General features: G+C 40.9%; 1 protein-coding gene across 9 annotated transcripts in view; it reads right to left on the reverse strand.

Moving 5' to 3' along the window:
* nlgn2a (neuroligin 2a) overlaps positions 1–17,128 on the reverse strand; it is a 217,168-nt gene that overhangs the window by 140,446 nt on the left and 59,594 nt on the right. Inside the window, exon 5 of one of the 9 annotated variants that reach the window (XM_055156351.1) lies at positions 9,686–9,722. The exons of the other annotated variants lie outside the window; for them this stretch is intronic. Coding sequence (XP_055012326.1) covers positions 9,686–9,722 — 37 coding nt within the window. The remainder of the gene's footprint in view (positions 1–9,685; positions 9,723–17,128) is intronic. 9 annotated transcript variants of the gene reach the window in all.

The following is a 17,128-nucleotide window of genomic DNA, read 5'->3' on the forward strand; positions in this document are numbered from 1 at the left end:
TCACCCCACTTCCTCTCTCACTCTCTCTCTCTCACCACACTTCCTCTCTCTCTCACCACACTTCTCTCTCTCTCACCACACTTCTCTCTCTCTCACCCCACTTCTCTCTCTCACCCCACTTCTCTCTCTCACCCACTCTCTCTCTCTGACTCCCACTTCCTCTCTCTCTGACTCCCACTTCCTCTCTCACCCTTCCTCTTCTCACTCCCACTTCTCTCTCTCTCACCCACTTCCTCTCTCTCTCACCACACTTCCTCTCTCTCTCACCACACTTCCTCTCTCTCTCACCCACTTCCTCTCTCTCTCACCACTTCCTCTCTCTCTCACCACACTTCCCTCTCTCTCACCACACTTCCTCTCTCTCACCCCACTTCCTCTCTCTCACCCCACTCTCTCTCTCTCTCTCTCTCCCACACTTCCTGTCTCTCTCACCCCACTTCTCTCTCTCTCTCTCACCCACTTCCTTCTCTCTCTCACCACACTTCCTCTCTCTCACCCCACTTCCTCTCTCTCTCACCACACTTCCTCTCTCTCTCACCCCACTTCCTCTCTCTCTCACCACACTCTCTCTCACCCCACTTCCTCTCTCTCTCCCCCCACTTCCTGTCTCTCTCACCCCACTTCCTCTCTCTCTCACCCCACTTCCTCTCTCTCTCTCCACACTTCCTGTCTCTCTCACCCCACTTCCTCTTTCTCTCTCCCACTTCCTCTCTCTCACCACACTTCCTCTCTCTCTCCCCACACTTCCTGTCTCTCTCACCCCACTTCCTCTCTCTCTCCCTCACCACACTTCCTCTCTCTCTCACCACACTTCCTCTCTCTCTCACCAACTTCCTCTCTCTCTGACTCCCACTTCCTCTCTCTCTCACCACTCTTCCTGTCTCTCTCACCACACTTCCTCTCTCTCTCTCACCACACTTCCTGTCTCTCTCACCACACTTCCTCTCTCTCACCCCACTTCCTCTCTCTCTCTCCCCACACTTCCTGTCTCTCTCACCCCACTTCCTCTCTCTCTGACTCCCACTTCCTCTCTCACCCTACTTCCTCTTTCTCACTCCCACTTCCTCTCTCTCTCACCCCTCTTCCTCTCTCTCTCACCCTCTCTTGGTCTACTCTCTCTCTCTCTCTCTCTCTCTCTCTCTCTCTCTCCTGTCGCTCCTGTCAGAACAGGAAACACCTGTCAGGCAGCACAGGTGCATTGTGGGAAGTGACATCATCTTGAGTCTGTCTGAAAATGCAACAAGCAGAAGAAGAAGAAAAAAAAAAAAAATCCAGGTCCATCTTCTACAAATTGTACAAATTGTGCTCTTTGGCAAGACACTTCACCCATATCGCCTTTGCATTAATGCTGTCCTGATACTAAAACTTCAAACTTGATTTCAACACAAAACAATCGACCCGATACTCAATACCGATTCGATACCTAATCAAATGAGTCTCTAGTTTTGATACTAGTTTCAGTATCGATTAGTATCTGATTTTCGATATTTTATTTTATTTTATTTTTTCGATTTAGATTTTCAGTACTATGCATGAATGTGGTGAGTGAGAAGTTGCTTGGCGGAGGCAGCCAATAAAAAACACTCAAATTATCATTTAAATCAAATAAAATAAAATAAATTGCTTCTGTTTACCGAAAAGCAAATTTAATTCAATTATGTAAAAGAGCAGAAAATATGATAATTTTTAAAAAGCGAAAACTGAGCAAACGCACCGAAATAATTCAAGTGTTTAAAACTGTACAAACTCCATATTTATTATTATTCAAATTAATTTCCAAATTCATAAACAACAAGGGGAAATGAATATTACTAAAAACAAAACAAATAATATGAAAAAGTGAGTGAAAAAGTTGTGTGTTTGTGTATTGTGCAGTTGGAATGAGGTGCTTTGTAGTCCATGCATACACATTATCACAAAGCCCCGCACCGACTCTGGCCCCACAAAGACGAGCAAAGAATAGTGAAAATATAAAAGCAGGACAAACAAAATGGGTCTATTTCACAAAACTATTTCTCTCCAAAGAAGCGAAAAGAACTGTCAGTGTCTTTTCTTTTTTTCTGGTCTTCCACTGTCAGGAGTTCGTGATACATTATTCAAAAGGGTTTTTTCTGTTTGGAGCATTTTAAAAACAATGAGGGCAAAAGCGTGAGAGGAAAGAGGCTTAGATACAATAATGAAGACGTGTTTTTAGCATGGGATCGAGGCAGTGATGTGTCGACAAGTGAAGCATGACAGGGTTTTTCAGTCTTAAATGATTTTTAAGTGTGCGACAAAATGCAAACACCACAGACGATCTCAGACTGCAGCGGGACACGACCGCGACTGCGACTGCGACTGCGACTGCGGACCACAGGCTGCACAGTACAGTAAAACCACTCACTTCAAGATTCTGTGTCCAAAGATCAGAGCTCTGCACTTCTACTTCAAAGTGTGTTATTATTTGTGAAATGTGGTGCAAAACTTCAGATACAGAGTTTTTAAAGTGTAAAGATTGAAGAAAAAGTCCACAGGAAGTAGAGACACTGCAGATTCACCTTGATCTGTGCGCTGTGTGGATGTAAACAAACACACATGAGGAACAAAATTCACCTTTTTACTTTCAAATAAAGCCCCAACCGAATAGATGCATCAAGAATCTCGGACTTCCGGTCATTGCGCAATGCATACTGGGAAGGATTTTCCAAAAAATTGAGCATCAAACCTCCATGTTTGTTTTTACAGTGGGATGTGTCTATTGACAAAGTCAGTCTTTTCTAGTCTTTTGAACCATATGACTTTTGTTTCTGGTTCTGATATTGTCATATTTCAGTTTTGGGGTTCGGACATTGTAATTGTGTGGTTGTTGGATCCTAACAGTAGAAAACGGCTCGAGAAATTTGTTTGCGAACTTCATAAATGCAAAAGGGGATTGATCCACAGGAAGGACCAAAAAGTGAAACCTTTGACTGCCTAAATCATCCCGAGTTTACAGTGTCATTTTGTATGTGGAGCGCCGACAAAGTGGGATCCCGTTTGTTAATTGAGAGGTGCAGAAGACAAACAGACTGAGCTGCACTTTCTTGTTCTTACAACAACATCACGTCTTGGTCTCTTTGCAGTGGAAGGTGTTTCTTGGTGAACAGTTGATGCCTTTTGCTTTGGCGTTGACTTTTTAAATTTGTAACCAAGGTTGAGTGAAGGATCGGGGTTTTGCTTTGTTGGCGCTCCACATACAAAATGTTCTCTGCAAACTCAGGATGATTTAGTCAGTCAAAGGTTTCCTTTTTGGTTCTTCCTGTGGATCAATCCTGCCCATCACCTTCACCTTTACTATTTTTCAATTCCGTTGGGAAGAGAAACAGTTTGAACAGAGGTTTTCAGTCACACACATCTAATTCTCTTTTACAGTTATGAAGTTCGTAAACAAATTTCTCGAGCTGTTTTCCGCTGTTAGGATCCAACAACCACACAATTACGATGTCCGAATCCCAAAACTAAAATATGACAATACCAGAACCAGAAACAAAAGTGATATGGTTCAAAAGACTAGAAAAAATCTGCTTTGACAATAGACACATCCCACTGTAAAAACAAACATGGAGGTTTGATGCTCACTTTTTCAGAAAATCCTTCCCAGTATGAATTGCGCAATGACCGGAAGTCCAAGATTCTTGATGCATCTATTAACCATTATTTGGGGAGGACAAAGGTGTCCAGCAACTATGAAGACGCAAAGTTTGGTCACGCGTCCTCAAACTCAGAGAAAAGCAAATCACAGCCAGAATCAGGTCAATTCTCGTGTAGTGTGTGGGGACCTTAAATGACTCAATATAGCTCAATATCAGACATTTTAGGGGGAAGAAATTCATAAATTGCACTTTGTAACTTTTTGATTGCGGGTTCGTCACCTGCTTGTTTCTATGGAGATGTCATTGCTCTGCCTGGAATGTTCCATAATATGACATTAAACAGCTCTACCTTACAGCTCAATTACAGATGGTTTTAGAGCTCAAAAATATCTAGAAAAAGACATTGTGACTGTCGCCTCTCCACAGATCTGACCTGTCACTTTGTCTGGTTTGGTCTTCATGAAGATAGAAAGGTTTAATGTCATACTGTGGAACATTCCAGACAAAGCAAGAACATCTCCTTGGAGAAAAGTGTCCTATAGACTCTCCACCAGAAAAGTTGAAATGTGTCAGATATTGTGTAGATCATGTAAACACTGCTCTTGTGGCTGTGTACTCTCTGTACTGTCTGCAGAGCAAACATGTGAAGAGTTAAAATGGAATCAGTTTGAACATTTTCTCAGGGTTTATATGAGTCCAATCTGTATCTTTAACATTTTTGGAATTGTTAATGAAGTAACAATGAACCAGAGTTCCTGTTTAACCCCCTAAATCAAGGAGTTATATGAAAGTTCTGAGAGTAAACAGATAACACTTTGTAGAGTTATCCAGATTTAGCTAAACAACACACAGAGGTGTTTTATTTTGACACTTTATTTGAGTTCATTTAACATTTTGAGGAGTAGTAAACACACACTGTGAAAATGAATGAAAATTAAGGTGCACTGTAAAAAAAAAAAAAAAAAGTCTTTATTTTCTTTAAAACATTGTAAAAGATGAAATGATGAACAAACCTGGTTCAAACACTAAGGGAAGTGGAATTAACTCTGGCAAATAACCCCAACTCAAACCCCATTTAACTTTCAAATAGTTAAAATAACACTTTTTGTGTTAAAAACAAACAGCAAATATTTTACCCTGAAATGTTAACCCTCCAGTTTTTGCTGTGTGCAGAAAGTGCGAGGAGAGCATGCTAGTTGTTTTTGAGAGTTGTGAAAAGTGTTTCTAAACTCCTGGCGCTGAATGATTAGGATCCTCTGAAAACACGAGGTGAATGAGTTTCTTTGAAAGAAAAAATGTCTGTGTAAATGTATTCTGTGATTAATTATATTGTTTAATTATGAAAATAAAGAGAAAAATTCAGTCCCAGCTGTTACCAGCAGAGGGCGTCAGAGATAAAACTACACTGTTACACTTTTGGATTATTCTACAGGGTGGGATGTGACCTGTTTACACACACATGTTCTTACTTTGCCTAGAATGTTCCACAGTATGTCAATAAACGTATCTATCTCCATGGAGACGAGCAACTGTTGCAAACAGGCTGAGTTACGGATAAGATCTGTTGAGAGGCGAGCTTACTCACAGTAATTTGATTATTTTTAGCAATACAAAAAGCACTTGTAATGATGTATTTCAGCGTGGTTTAATGCCATATTGTGTCATATTCCAGGCAAAGCAATAACATCACCATGGAGACAATCAGGCAGCATATTCCTCATCAGAAAAGTTACGTACTGTAGGTCTAGTGCATCTTTAACTTATTTTTATATATGAGTTTTTATGATACTGTACAGTATATACTAATATCCCAGTACTGTCGGTCAGGGAGTAGTTCGTAGTACAGATATAGTACAGATATAGGTTTAGTACTACACTGTATAGGAATGTTATGTTAAATGTACGTGGGAGCAGCTAATTAAACCTATAGAAATGCTGACAGGGCTGCGCATAGGAACAGTCTCTAATGTACACTCTCTATATAATGACTCTATATGCTTTACTGTGTTCAATAAAACAATAGTATTTATAAGTGTGTGTGTGTGTGTGTGTGTGTGCTGATGCTAGCAGTATGCACTATTGTAATTTTCTGTGTGGCTCTTATTTTAAAGTTGCACAGATTGCGTCTTTTCCATCGGTGTGGTTCACGTGGGGTCATTTTGGATGTGTTTGGTGCGGCTCTCTCCAACTTTTCTCCAGGTTTTCTTCATAAATTCTACTTAAAGTAGGGAAGCAATGATATTCAATATAATATTGTGTCATTTGATACTGGTGTCACAATCAGATATATGTGTCCCTCCATGAGCACTGTGTTGTCATTTATTTTTGTCCCAAAGGGAAACAGTTTTCTTGGCGTCCTCCTCAGATGCAACAGAAAACAGCTCCACATGGATTTACATCTGAAATCTTCTGACAGAGGAGGGTTTGATCTTTACCTCACTTTTTATTTTATGTTGATAGTACGTTTTTTTGGTTTTAATTTATATAGCTCTTCACAGACATTTTGTCACAAAGACAGTTTACAGACCTTTATTCACTCAACACCCGGTGGTGGTAAACTACTACTGTAGCCACAGCTGCCCTGGGGCAGACTGACAGAAGCAAGGCTGCCAATCTGCACCACTGGCCCTTCCATCCACCACCATCCCTCACTCACACACACCACTTTTACTGGGCAATGTGGGTGAAGTGTCTTGCCTAAGGACACAATGACAGTTTTTGTGCCCCCCTGTGGTACCTGTTTTTCCCAGTGTCTCCCATCCAAGTACTAACCAGACCCAGTCCTGCTGAGCTTCTGAGATCTGACGGGATCAGATATGGCCACTAATAGATCGACCAGGAATGACAGATTCACTTTTAAATACTCTAGAATGGCTTTTGGTAATGTGCTCGTATAAGCACATGCAACGTGACTCGTGATATACACGACTGTTTTCTCAGTCTCTATCTCATAAGTTTTACAGAAAACTATCTGTTGAGACATTTCTATGTCAAATAATCGTTTTAGTGTCCAGAAAGAGGATAAGAGAGCTGAAGCTAGTGTAAACGCACATCTAGATGGATAGATACTTTATTATCCCGAAGAAAATTAGTTTTTCATGCAGCAGACAATCCATAATACAAATCATATAATATAATATAATATAATATAATATGATATAATATAATACATAACATCAGTTCATATCAATGTATCAAATTATAGTGAAGCGGTGAATAGCCATATGGCATCTTACAAACTATTTCCTGTTCATCATCATTTTTTGCTGCATTTATCTCACTCCTCTGCTCCTCTACACCTGTTTTAACCTCTGTCTTCATGGAACGTACTGGGGTCGGCTCATCTTAGATTTATTATATTCATATTTTATATTATTTAAATGTTTACTTTTCAGTTGAGGGTTTGTCACCTGCTTGTTTCTGTGGATAGGTCATTGCTCTGTCTGGAATGTTCCACAGTATGACATTAAACATTTATTTTCTTTACATTTATTCAATTACAGGTGGTTTTACAGCTCAAAAATACCTCAAAAAACAGACATTCTGACTGTGAGCGGGGTCGCCTCTTCACAGATCTGACCTGTAACTGGGTCTAGTTTGGTCACCATGAAGACAGAAAGGTTTAATGCCATACTGTGGGACATTCCAGACAAAGCAATAACATCAACAAAAGCAAGTGACAGACGCTCCATCAGAAAAGTTACACAATGCACCTTTAAGCATATCAGTTCAATCTATAAGTTACAAGATCACGTCCACGTTTGGTGAAAGTTTCTCTACTTTTGATCGTCTTGAGTCTGTGTTCTCTTGTCCAGTCGTCTCGTGGTCATCTGAGTCACACCTTAGCTAACACCATCTGGTAATGGCCCAGATGTCCCAGGAGCCAGTGGCCCTCAGGGTCCACTTCAAACCCTCAGACAGAGAGGGACGCTTCACTTCAGACACTTTTGGGCCATACCGATCTGCTCCTAAGTGAATACATGGAAATGAAACTTGTTTAGTCACTTTTCTGGTTGAGGATCTGCCATCTGCTTGTTCAAGATAATGCCACTGCTTTGCCCGGAATGTCCCATAGTACGGCATTAAGTTGTGTATCATGGAGTTACTTAAAGGTCCTAGATTAGGAAAAGTGGACTCTTGTGAGCTTTAAAGGATGTATGGAGGATTTTCTTTAGTTTCAAATTGTCAATGAAAGTTCAAAATAGCAAAATAGAGATGCAGGGGCCTTGGAATGATGATGACGTAACTGCGTCGCTGGCACGCTGGAATAACGGGGTTTATGCCTCTCACGCATTCCACATACGCAAGATGCCATTTGCTCGACCAACACAGAGGTTCCCAGCAGCTTTTTCAAACTGTAGCTTCCTCGCAGTTAGCACAAAGTTTGTTGCAATGGCAGACAACAATCTACAACCAGTTATGCCAGACATACATTGTTTGATATTTCCGATCCGTTAATTCAGCCCCAAATCAAACTGTACGACCAAATCACAGGGTTTAAAAGTTCACCACTCATGATTGTTCTCCCCCATACTTCAACAGAGTGAAACCCTCACAAGAGGCGACTGGATTTCAAATAGGTTTGATATTCTTGCAACCTACGATTGGTGATCGGGAGCTGGTCATGAGGTATTAGACGGTTCTTGTTACCGCATGTTTCTACACGAAGCACAACACAAGATTAAGCCAAAAACAGTCGCACGAGTGAAAAACCACCTCAAAACGTGCCAAAAATCACTAAGTATACGCCCGGCTTTAGCCTCAAAAGAAAGTCCATTTCTGAGGTCGCTGAAAGAAGAAGAGAAGGGGAAAAGGAGCGAAGCTAAACTAAGGTGATTCTTGGAGATTTCTTCCAGCGATGGTGCGACTGAAGCAGACGAAGAGTGTACAGACTGACGCGTTGGTCGCTAAATGACTTCTGGACAGGAAAAACTTCAACAGCAAATCAATGCATGCGCAACATTTGAAAAGCCACAAACAGTCGCTGTATTTCTCTTTCCTTGGAAAATCCTCGATACAGTGTTTAAGTCATGTTATAATGTTGTTACCCCCTCAAAAACAGACCTGAGTCTTTTGTTTCACTCACACAAGTTTGAGTAACTCCATTATTATATGAGTCTAATCTGTATATCATTTGTTCACTTGTTCTTCAATATAAAACCAAAAATAAGAAAACGAAAAAAAAACAATTATTTTCTTCATTATTTATCTCCAAAACCAAAATGAAAAAAAAAAACAGATAACGATTCGTTTTTTTCAGTTTTCGATTTTGTGTTTAAATGAAAAATGGAAAAAACAGATAACGGCCGTTTCCCGTTTACTGTGAATGTGATGCTGGACTTTTGCACCGCATACGGACTGAACCAGGACTGATCCAGGTCCAGGACCAGACCTGAGACCGGAACCAGGACCAGGACCAGACCAGGACCAGACTGGGACTGAGACCGAGATCAGACCAGGACCAAACCGGGACCAGACGGACTGAGACCAAGATCAGACCAGGACCAAACCGGGACCAGACTGGGACTGAGACCGAGACTGAGACCGAGACCAGGCCATGACCAGACCCGGAGGAGAGCCCACGGCGGGGCCAGAGCTTGAAGCTGAGGCTCGGACCCTGCGGAGGCTCGGAATCAAAGCTTGGAGTCTGCTCTTGCCCCGGTCTGGTCCCAGACCTGGATGAGTCCTGGTTCAGTCCGTATGCAGTGCAAAAGTTCGGCATCGCAGTCACAGAATTCACATAAACGGCCGTTATCCATTTTTTCCATTTTTCATTTAAACACAAAATCAAAAACTGAAAAAACGAATTGTTATCCATTTTTTCATTTTGATTTTGGAGACAAATAATGAAGAAAATAGTAGTTTTTTTCATTTTCTTATTTTTGGTTTAATACTGAAAAACAAATGAACAGATGATACACGGATTGAGATCAGAAAATAGAGATGTTATAACATGTTTTCTTTACACCTTTTACACTTATAAATCACATTCAGTAATTCTAAATCAAAACTACTCACAAACAAGTGAAACATTCTGAACTGAAGTCGTCGTAATCGATTCGTTTTTAGCACACGTCGTTAGCGGCTCGTTTCTCCTCCTGTTTGATTGAGCTGCTCTGGAACACCTTTAATTAGTCCAGTGTGTTCCATCGTTCACATAAACTCCATTCGTTCGGCTGACTTGTGCGCATACATCATTTTGGCCTTTCACTGACATGAATTATGACTTATGACTTCCCTGTACCGTATTAATTGGTGCAGAGTAATTACAATAGGCCCCGGGCTAATTAGCTTTTATTATAAATGTACGGACTAAACACAATCGCACTTTCTGCTCTGGGATTTCAACATTGAGCGATTTTATTTAAGAAATGTTACTGTGTTATTTCAAGTTTAAATTATGTATCATGTTTTCTGGCGAGCTGTGTAACTTTTCCAATGGATACTTTGCAGCTGACGTGATGCTAACTGGAGGTTCTGCTCTGTCTGACGTTCTGTAACTCAAGTTAGACTTTATGCACTTTGTTTTAACACAATCTGACCAGAAAGCACTGGTTTAGTTGGAGCTACAGGTGAGCTGATTTGTGTTAAAAACGACGTTTATGTGATGGAGCTGCTGTTTCATTGCCAAATTTCAGCCACATTTTGGATCTATATGACAGTAAAGTACTACTGTGAGTACAACTGTAATTCAATCTAAACAAGTCTCTCACACAGAAAGTCATGAGCTAACGAGCATTAGACAATAGTTTTTCATAATGTTGTAGTCAAGACTGCCTAGAGACCAAGACCTGTCCCAGAACACAGGGTCCAGACCAGGACAAGACCAAGACCTGAGGTTCAACAGTGAGACCACAGCCCATCGAGACCAACTCAAGACTCAAGACCACCTGTACTGCACTTAAACACTCTGCGCCTTTTTTTTGGACCCTCACCCACAGTTTGAGACCCTCTTCTTCCACTGGCACTTTACACAAAACTCCTTCAAAGTGAGTAAAGTGGATTTAAGTTCTTAACTGGAGTCACTTTCTCTTACTGGTTTTGTGTAGCCTATTTACCAGCCTCTGCACATTTACCAAACCAAATGCCCATCTTGACAAATACAAACTTTGTGCACTTTTATGTGGATATATTTTTGCTTCAAGTTTGTTGTTGCTCTTCAAATCAGTGCACACTGAGGAGGAAGTGATGTGGGGGGAAAGCGTGTCAGAAAAGGTGAGGAGGAGCGCTGACGTGAGGCAGATGGACAGGTAGGATCATGTTTTAAAGAGTTTCATCTGCCTTGAGACGAGGGCACATGCTGTTGTGGACAAGCCGCACTGGGGCTGTGTGTAGAGACACAGTGTCTGCTGGCTCCACACATCGGTACAAGTTTATACCAGTGGTGGCCGTAATGAAATATGAACGCACTCGACGAGTGTCAGACCTTCCGAGACCCAGACTGCTCTCGAAGGCCCCCCCAATAGAATATGCCACCTCCATTAAAGATGCACTGTGTGACTTTCTGGTGAAGGGCCTGATACCTGCCTGTCTCCATGGAGATGTCATTGTTTTCAACCACCAGAAAAGCTCCAGTGCTCCTTTACTATATCAAGTGAACTATTTAAACTGGACTGTACTCCTGACTCTGTGTCTGTGTGTTGTAGATATTTATATACAGAAATAGTCCAATACTAGATCATTATTACAGTCACAGCAAAACTCCACTCTGGTCTCTTACAAACTCCTCACGGTGAGTAATTAGATTACTCTGAATGCAGATGGCAGTCCTTCTCAAATAGTGTGACTTCAGGGAATGTGCTTTTTTTTTTTCTTCTTTTGTCATACTAGAATAAAGTGTAATTGCACATCCACCACAGTAGTTGGCAGTGTAGTGTCAGGTGTTTTGCTCTGAGATACGAAGTGCAATGAACAAACCCTCAAGAGACACCATGGAAAAATATCGAACAGGGATAATAATAATAATAATGAAACAAATGACAGTCTCCTGAAAGTTAAGACGAGGAAACATGACAAAGAGTATGTAGCACTGGGCTTCACTACGGCGGGAAATGAGGAAAGAACGTTTACAGTGTCTAAAAATGTGGGCAGCGGACAGCACGAAACCAAATAAATGAAGGCGTCACTTAAAGACATTACACCCCGATCACACTGATAAGACGCTTGAGTTTTTCAGCAAAAACGTGCCAAATATCACCAACTATCGTCCCACTTTGTGAATACAGATGATACTATTAACAGTCGCGGGGGAGAGCGGAGACGTATGGAATTATTTCTTCTTCTTCTTCCTTGGGGGGTGTGGCAGAAAATAATTGAGAAGCACTGGCATAAAGTGAGGAAGAACTTTGGACCACTGCAAACTGTTTCAAACGAACTTAATCAGGCACGGCACTTTTAACTTTTAAAGAGATATATATATATTGCTTTAGCCACATAGCATTCCTCTCGACAGTGGAGTTAAATGAATACAAACGGCTCATTTAGCAGAGATAACAGTTAGCATTAGCGCTGGACTGATTGTGTCAGTCTTAAGGAGGACTCCAGTCTGTGGGAGTCTCTTTGTGATTAATGACAGTAAGGATTTATTAATAACACTATAATGAATGCGCACTGAGGAGTTCATATCTCTGACGTCTCACTAGTCATGGAGAAAATTACAAATGGGAGATATGTTTCAATCAATCAAAACGCTACAGAAAGTGGGAGATGTAAAATGGCCGTTCTGGTGCTGGGTAAAGTTCTGATTAAAAGTCCTTTATGACACTTTGTTCTGATGTCTGTTCGAATGTTCTGTTCTTCATCACAAACAGAGCTGGAGTTGTGTTTTGTTTCATTCACACGTTTGACACACAAACCTGCACGTTTAGGTTGAGCTCTTCTCTCCAAAAACTCTGTCCCACCTTGTGATGTCACGTGGTGATACACACCTTCATTCATTTAGAATCATTTGGATGATTTTAGATCTGAAATTGATATTCTCTACTGAACTGAAGGTAAAAGGAGAGGATCACTTGAAAACTACCACTTCATGACATCACAAGGCGGAAAAGAGCATTTTAATCTTTGAAGATGTAGACAGACTAATAATAAAGAGTTACTCAAACATGTGTGAATGAAACAAACACAAGTCCAGGTGTGTTTTTGGGGAGGTAACAGCGTTCTGACATGACTTAAAGCTCACAACAGTATATTTTGTGTAATTTAGGACGTTTAAAAGTCACACATTATACAGACATGTACAGTTCTGAGCTTTGATCCGTGTTTTAACAGTGTTTCCTCTTCAGAAATAAAGCTGTATTTAGATTTATTCGTGCCTGGTTCTTTAATCCTTAAAATATAGGCAAATTTCCCAGGATCACAGGTAAAAAACATGCACAGTATTAAAGTCGATAAATGATCACCAGACACTACAAAAAGTAATATTGAGGTAAGCTAAAATGACTTAAATTAACAACATTTGACTTTATTTGGGTTGATTAAACTTGATAATGAATAATCTACCAATGGAATAAGTGTGTTTTTCTTAATTCAAGTAACATTAATTTTGTTTTTTATTTTAACTGCAAAGAGTTTTTATTTTTCTTATTTTAAGTGCAAGATGTATTTTCATATTTTAAGTACAAAAAGTCTTGTTTCATTGGCAGATAATTTTACCTGTCAAGTGAAATTTTCTCAAATCATGATAGAAAATCCTTAATTCAATCTTAACTTGGCTAGATTTCATTTTTTGCGGTGCATGTAGTAAAGAATCATTTGTCATGTCTTAGTACAGATATGTGAGGAGAGCAGATCTTGGGGATCATGGTGTTCTGTCTGTACTATTACTATCTGCAAACCAGGAAGTAAGGCAGGTGCGCTGTTAGCATGCCAGTTGTGGTCAGCAGTGCTTTATATGCTCTGGTGTGTGGAAGTTGTGAAAAGTGCTTATAAACTTATACAACAGCTTAAAGTTCCATGTTCCTTTTCTTTCTGATTCTTGTGAGCTTAAAGTCATGTTCTAACGTTCACTCCTCAAAAACAAACCTGGAGCTCACACATGTCTGAGTGACTCTTCAGTTGGGTTGCACAACTTATATAAAAAAAAAAAAAAAAAAAGGTTCATTTAAAGTTCCAATATTACCGTATTTTCTGCACTATATGTCACTCTGGATTATAAGGCGCACTGTCTCTGAATGGTCTATTTTCAAACTTTTTTCACATATAAACCGCACCAGATTATAAGGCGCATTAAAAGAAACACAACCGTTAGATAAGTCAGTCAAACTTTATTTAACGCATTCACAATAACTCTTAACTTTGTCCAATTGTAACATGTAAAAAAAATAAAAATACTGTGTGAGACGGTAAATTGTTAAAGTATACACAATAACTCATAATAGTTCAAACAGTTGGGTGATTCTGGCGTCCAGCACGCCCACATCCCTCTCGTCATTATCCGAGTCAGTGTGGTTACTGTTCTCTGGCAGGTCAGTGATGATTCTGGTCTTGGTGAAAGCTCAGACCACAGTTGATACTGATCCTTAGCCCAGGCGTCCACGATCCATTGGCAGATCATGGCGTAAATCGCTCTGCGCTGTCTCCCGGTCTTGGTAAATGTATGTTTAGCTTTAGTTTAACTTTATAAAAGCCTTTAAAGTAGGCGTTGTGAGCGTGTCTCTTGACAGGTGCATTTTGATATTAAAAGGAATCACAGTCTGTATTACTCCTGATGCTCCTGACTACGGGAGCCGTAATGCTGCAAGTGGAGCGGCTTTGTAGTTTACTAAAGTCGTACTAAGACACACAAATAAATTCATATATAAGACGCTCTGGATTATAAGGCGCACAGTCGTTTTTGGATGAAATGAAAGGCTTTTAAGTGCGCCCTATAGTGCGGAAAATACGGTACACAAAATAGACTCTTGTGAGCTTTATGCCATGTTAGAATGCTGCTAAATATTCAGGGTTTGTGTGTTAAACATGTGAATGAGACACAACACAAGTTCAGGTCTGTTTTTGATGAAGAAACTACATTAGAACAAAGATCAGAAGAGCGTGTCATATGGGCTCTTTACTGTGATCTCTCCTCATGTCAGAATCCTCAGAATCCTCGTCCTTTAATGCACAGGTCCTGGATTTGAAAGCATCACACACGTCTGCTCTCCCACAGTCTCCAAGCACAAAGCAAATGTGTTTTGTGGACAGTTGACATTGTGGGCGTCAGATCAGATTGTCTTTGGGGCTCAGGTGCTGTGGTCTCTGAGTGATCAGAGCAGCAAACACTTCACTGGCCCTCTTCATTTACACTGCTCCTCTTTCTCCCTCTCTTTCTCTCTCTCAGCAGAACAATCATCTCAGCTCCACTAGACTTTTTTTTTTTTTTTTTTTTGCTTTAATATCTTGTTTTGATCATAATATCGTTTAAGTAAAAATAAAAATAAAATCTGTTCCATACAGATGATTTTAACTGATTATTGTAATGTATTTTGTAATGTTTTGTCATTTTTATTTATTTATTTTTTGACTTATTATTGTCCATTTAGCTGCTTGTGGTCTTCTGGTGCTCGTGGTCTTCTGGTGCTCGTGGTCTTCTGGTGCTCGTGGTCCTCTGGTGCTCGTGGTTCTGGTGCTCGTGGTCTTCTGTGCTCGTGGTCTCTGTGTCTGCTCGTGGTCTTCTGGTGCTCGTGGTCCTCTGGTGCTCGTGGTCTTCTGGTGCTCGTGGTCTTCTCTGGTGCTCGTGGTCTTCTGGTGCTCGTGGGCTTCTGGTGCTCGTGCTCTCTGGTCCTCTGGTGCTCGTGGTCTCTGGTGCTCGTGGTCTTCTGGTGCTCGTGGTCTTCTGGTGCTCGTGGTCCTCTGGTGCTCGTGGTCTTCTGGTGCTCGTGGGCTTCTGGTGCTCGTGGCTCTGGTGCTCGTGGTCTTCTGGTGCTCGTGGTCCTCTGGTGCTCGTGGTCCTCTGGTGCTCGTGGTCTTCTGGTGCTCGTGGTCCTCTGGTGCTCGTGGTCTTCTGGTGCTCGTGGTCCTCTGGTGCTCATGGTCTTTTGGTGCTTGTAGTCTTCTTGTGCTCGTGGTTTTCTGATGCTTGTGGTGTGACTGACACTACAAGTCAACAATGAACTGAGAAGTAATTAAGAAGTAATACGTGTGCTCTAAAGTACACTGTACTCACTTCAAGAATTCTTTTACTTTGGTCACCTTCAGATTACTTTTTCCCACTCTATCTTGAAGTAATGTTTACATTTGAAAGTTATAATTTATTAACCCCTTAACGTCGACTGCAGTCCTTCTCCCCCATGAATGCTAAACTAACAGAACCATGTGTTCACTGTGAACAGTTTAGCTGCAGAATGTTTCCAGTGATGTTTTATGGACTTATAAACTGTGTAGAAGAAGTCTGAAGTTTTATCTATGACGCAACTATATGGGCAAAATGCCAATGGAGCATCTTAAAGGCTCAGACTTTGACTTTGAATTAATGATTATTCATGAAACAAGCATGGATGAAGCAAAAGACAAGCCCAGGGAGTGTTGTCACCATGCTGACATGAAAAACTTGATTTCAGTACTAGGGAATAGGCTCAATATTGATTCCAGTACAACAATGATCGTAAAAAACAAAACAAAACAAAAAAAAAACAGGCTTTCTTTAGATAATAGAATGTGATTTTCCACATTAAATGGTAGAACTTTCTTTTCTATTCCCATATGTGTTATATGTGTGTGATCCTCAGTGGTCCAGTAGGTTCATAGTGTCCATGTGTGTATACTAGTCTATGTGATCTTCTCAGGTCAACATCATTCTAAAGACATGTATTCATTTATTTATTTATTTACTGTATTTTTGTATTACCGTTATTAGTCGCTCTGGATTATAAAGGTGCACTGTCATAAAATGGTCTATTTTCAAACTTTTTTCATAAATAAACTGCACTGGACTTTAAATGAATCACAACAGTTAGATGGGTCAGTTGGACTTTGTTTGTGGCGTTCACGGTGACTCTGGGCTTTGTTCAGTCGTGGCGTGTAGGGAGGGTGCTGTCTGGGACCAACGGATTGTTGGCGTGTTCACAGTGATTCAGTTGTTCAGTCGTGTCTAGAAGTGGCACATTGCACTCGCTTTTTCGGTTCGTTCCTTCGTTCCGTTCCTCGTCGGCGTGGAGTGATGAGTGTGTCTGTGGGTGTTTGTCGCTGTGCGGTCGCTGTCTGCTCTGTGTGTGTTTGCGTGTTCTGCGGGTGGTGCAGCTTTGTAGTTTACTGAAGTCGTGCTGGGACACCTGAGTGGATTCATGTATAGGGCGCTCTGGATTGTGTGGCGCACAGTTGTTTGTTGATGGGGTTGGAGGCTTAAGAGCGCGTCTAATAGCCCGGAAAATACGATATTTATTTTATTTGATTGGGACCAAGCATGTTAATGGACAAACATGACAAGATGAATGTAAACACAGCAGATTGTAGTCTAAGGCTCATTTCCATCCGTTGTCCCAAAGTGCTGGGCTCACAGGACATTCAAGAAAGGTTCTGCTCTGTCCTGTCACTGGGAT

Source organism: Boleophthalmus pectinirostris, unplaced genomic scaffold (genome assembly GCF_026225935.1).
Source record: "Boleophthalmus pectinirostris isolate CB_2022bp ecotype Guang Dong unplaced genomic scaffold, ASM2622593v1 HiC_scaffold_20, whole genome shotgun sequence".
Classification (NCBI taxonomy): domain Eukaryota; kingdom Metazoa; phylum Chordata; class Actinopteri; order Gobiiformes; family Gobiidae; genus Boleophthalmus; species Boleophthalmus pectinirostris.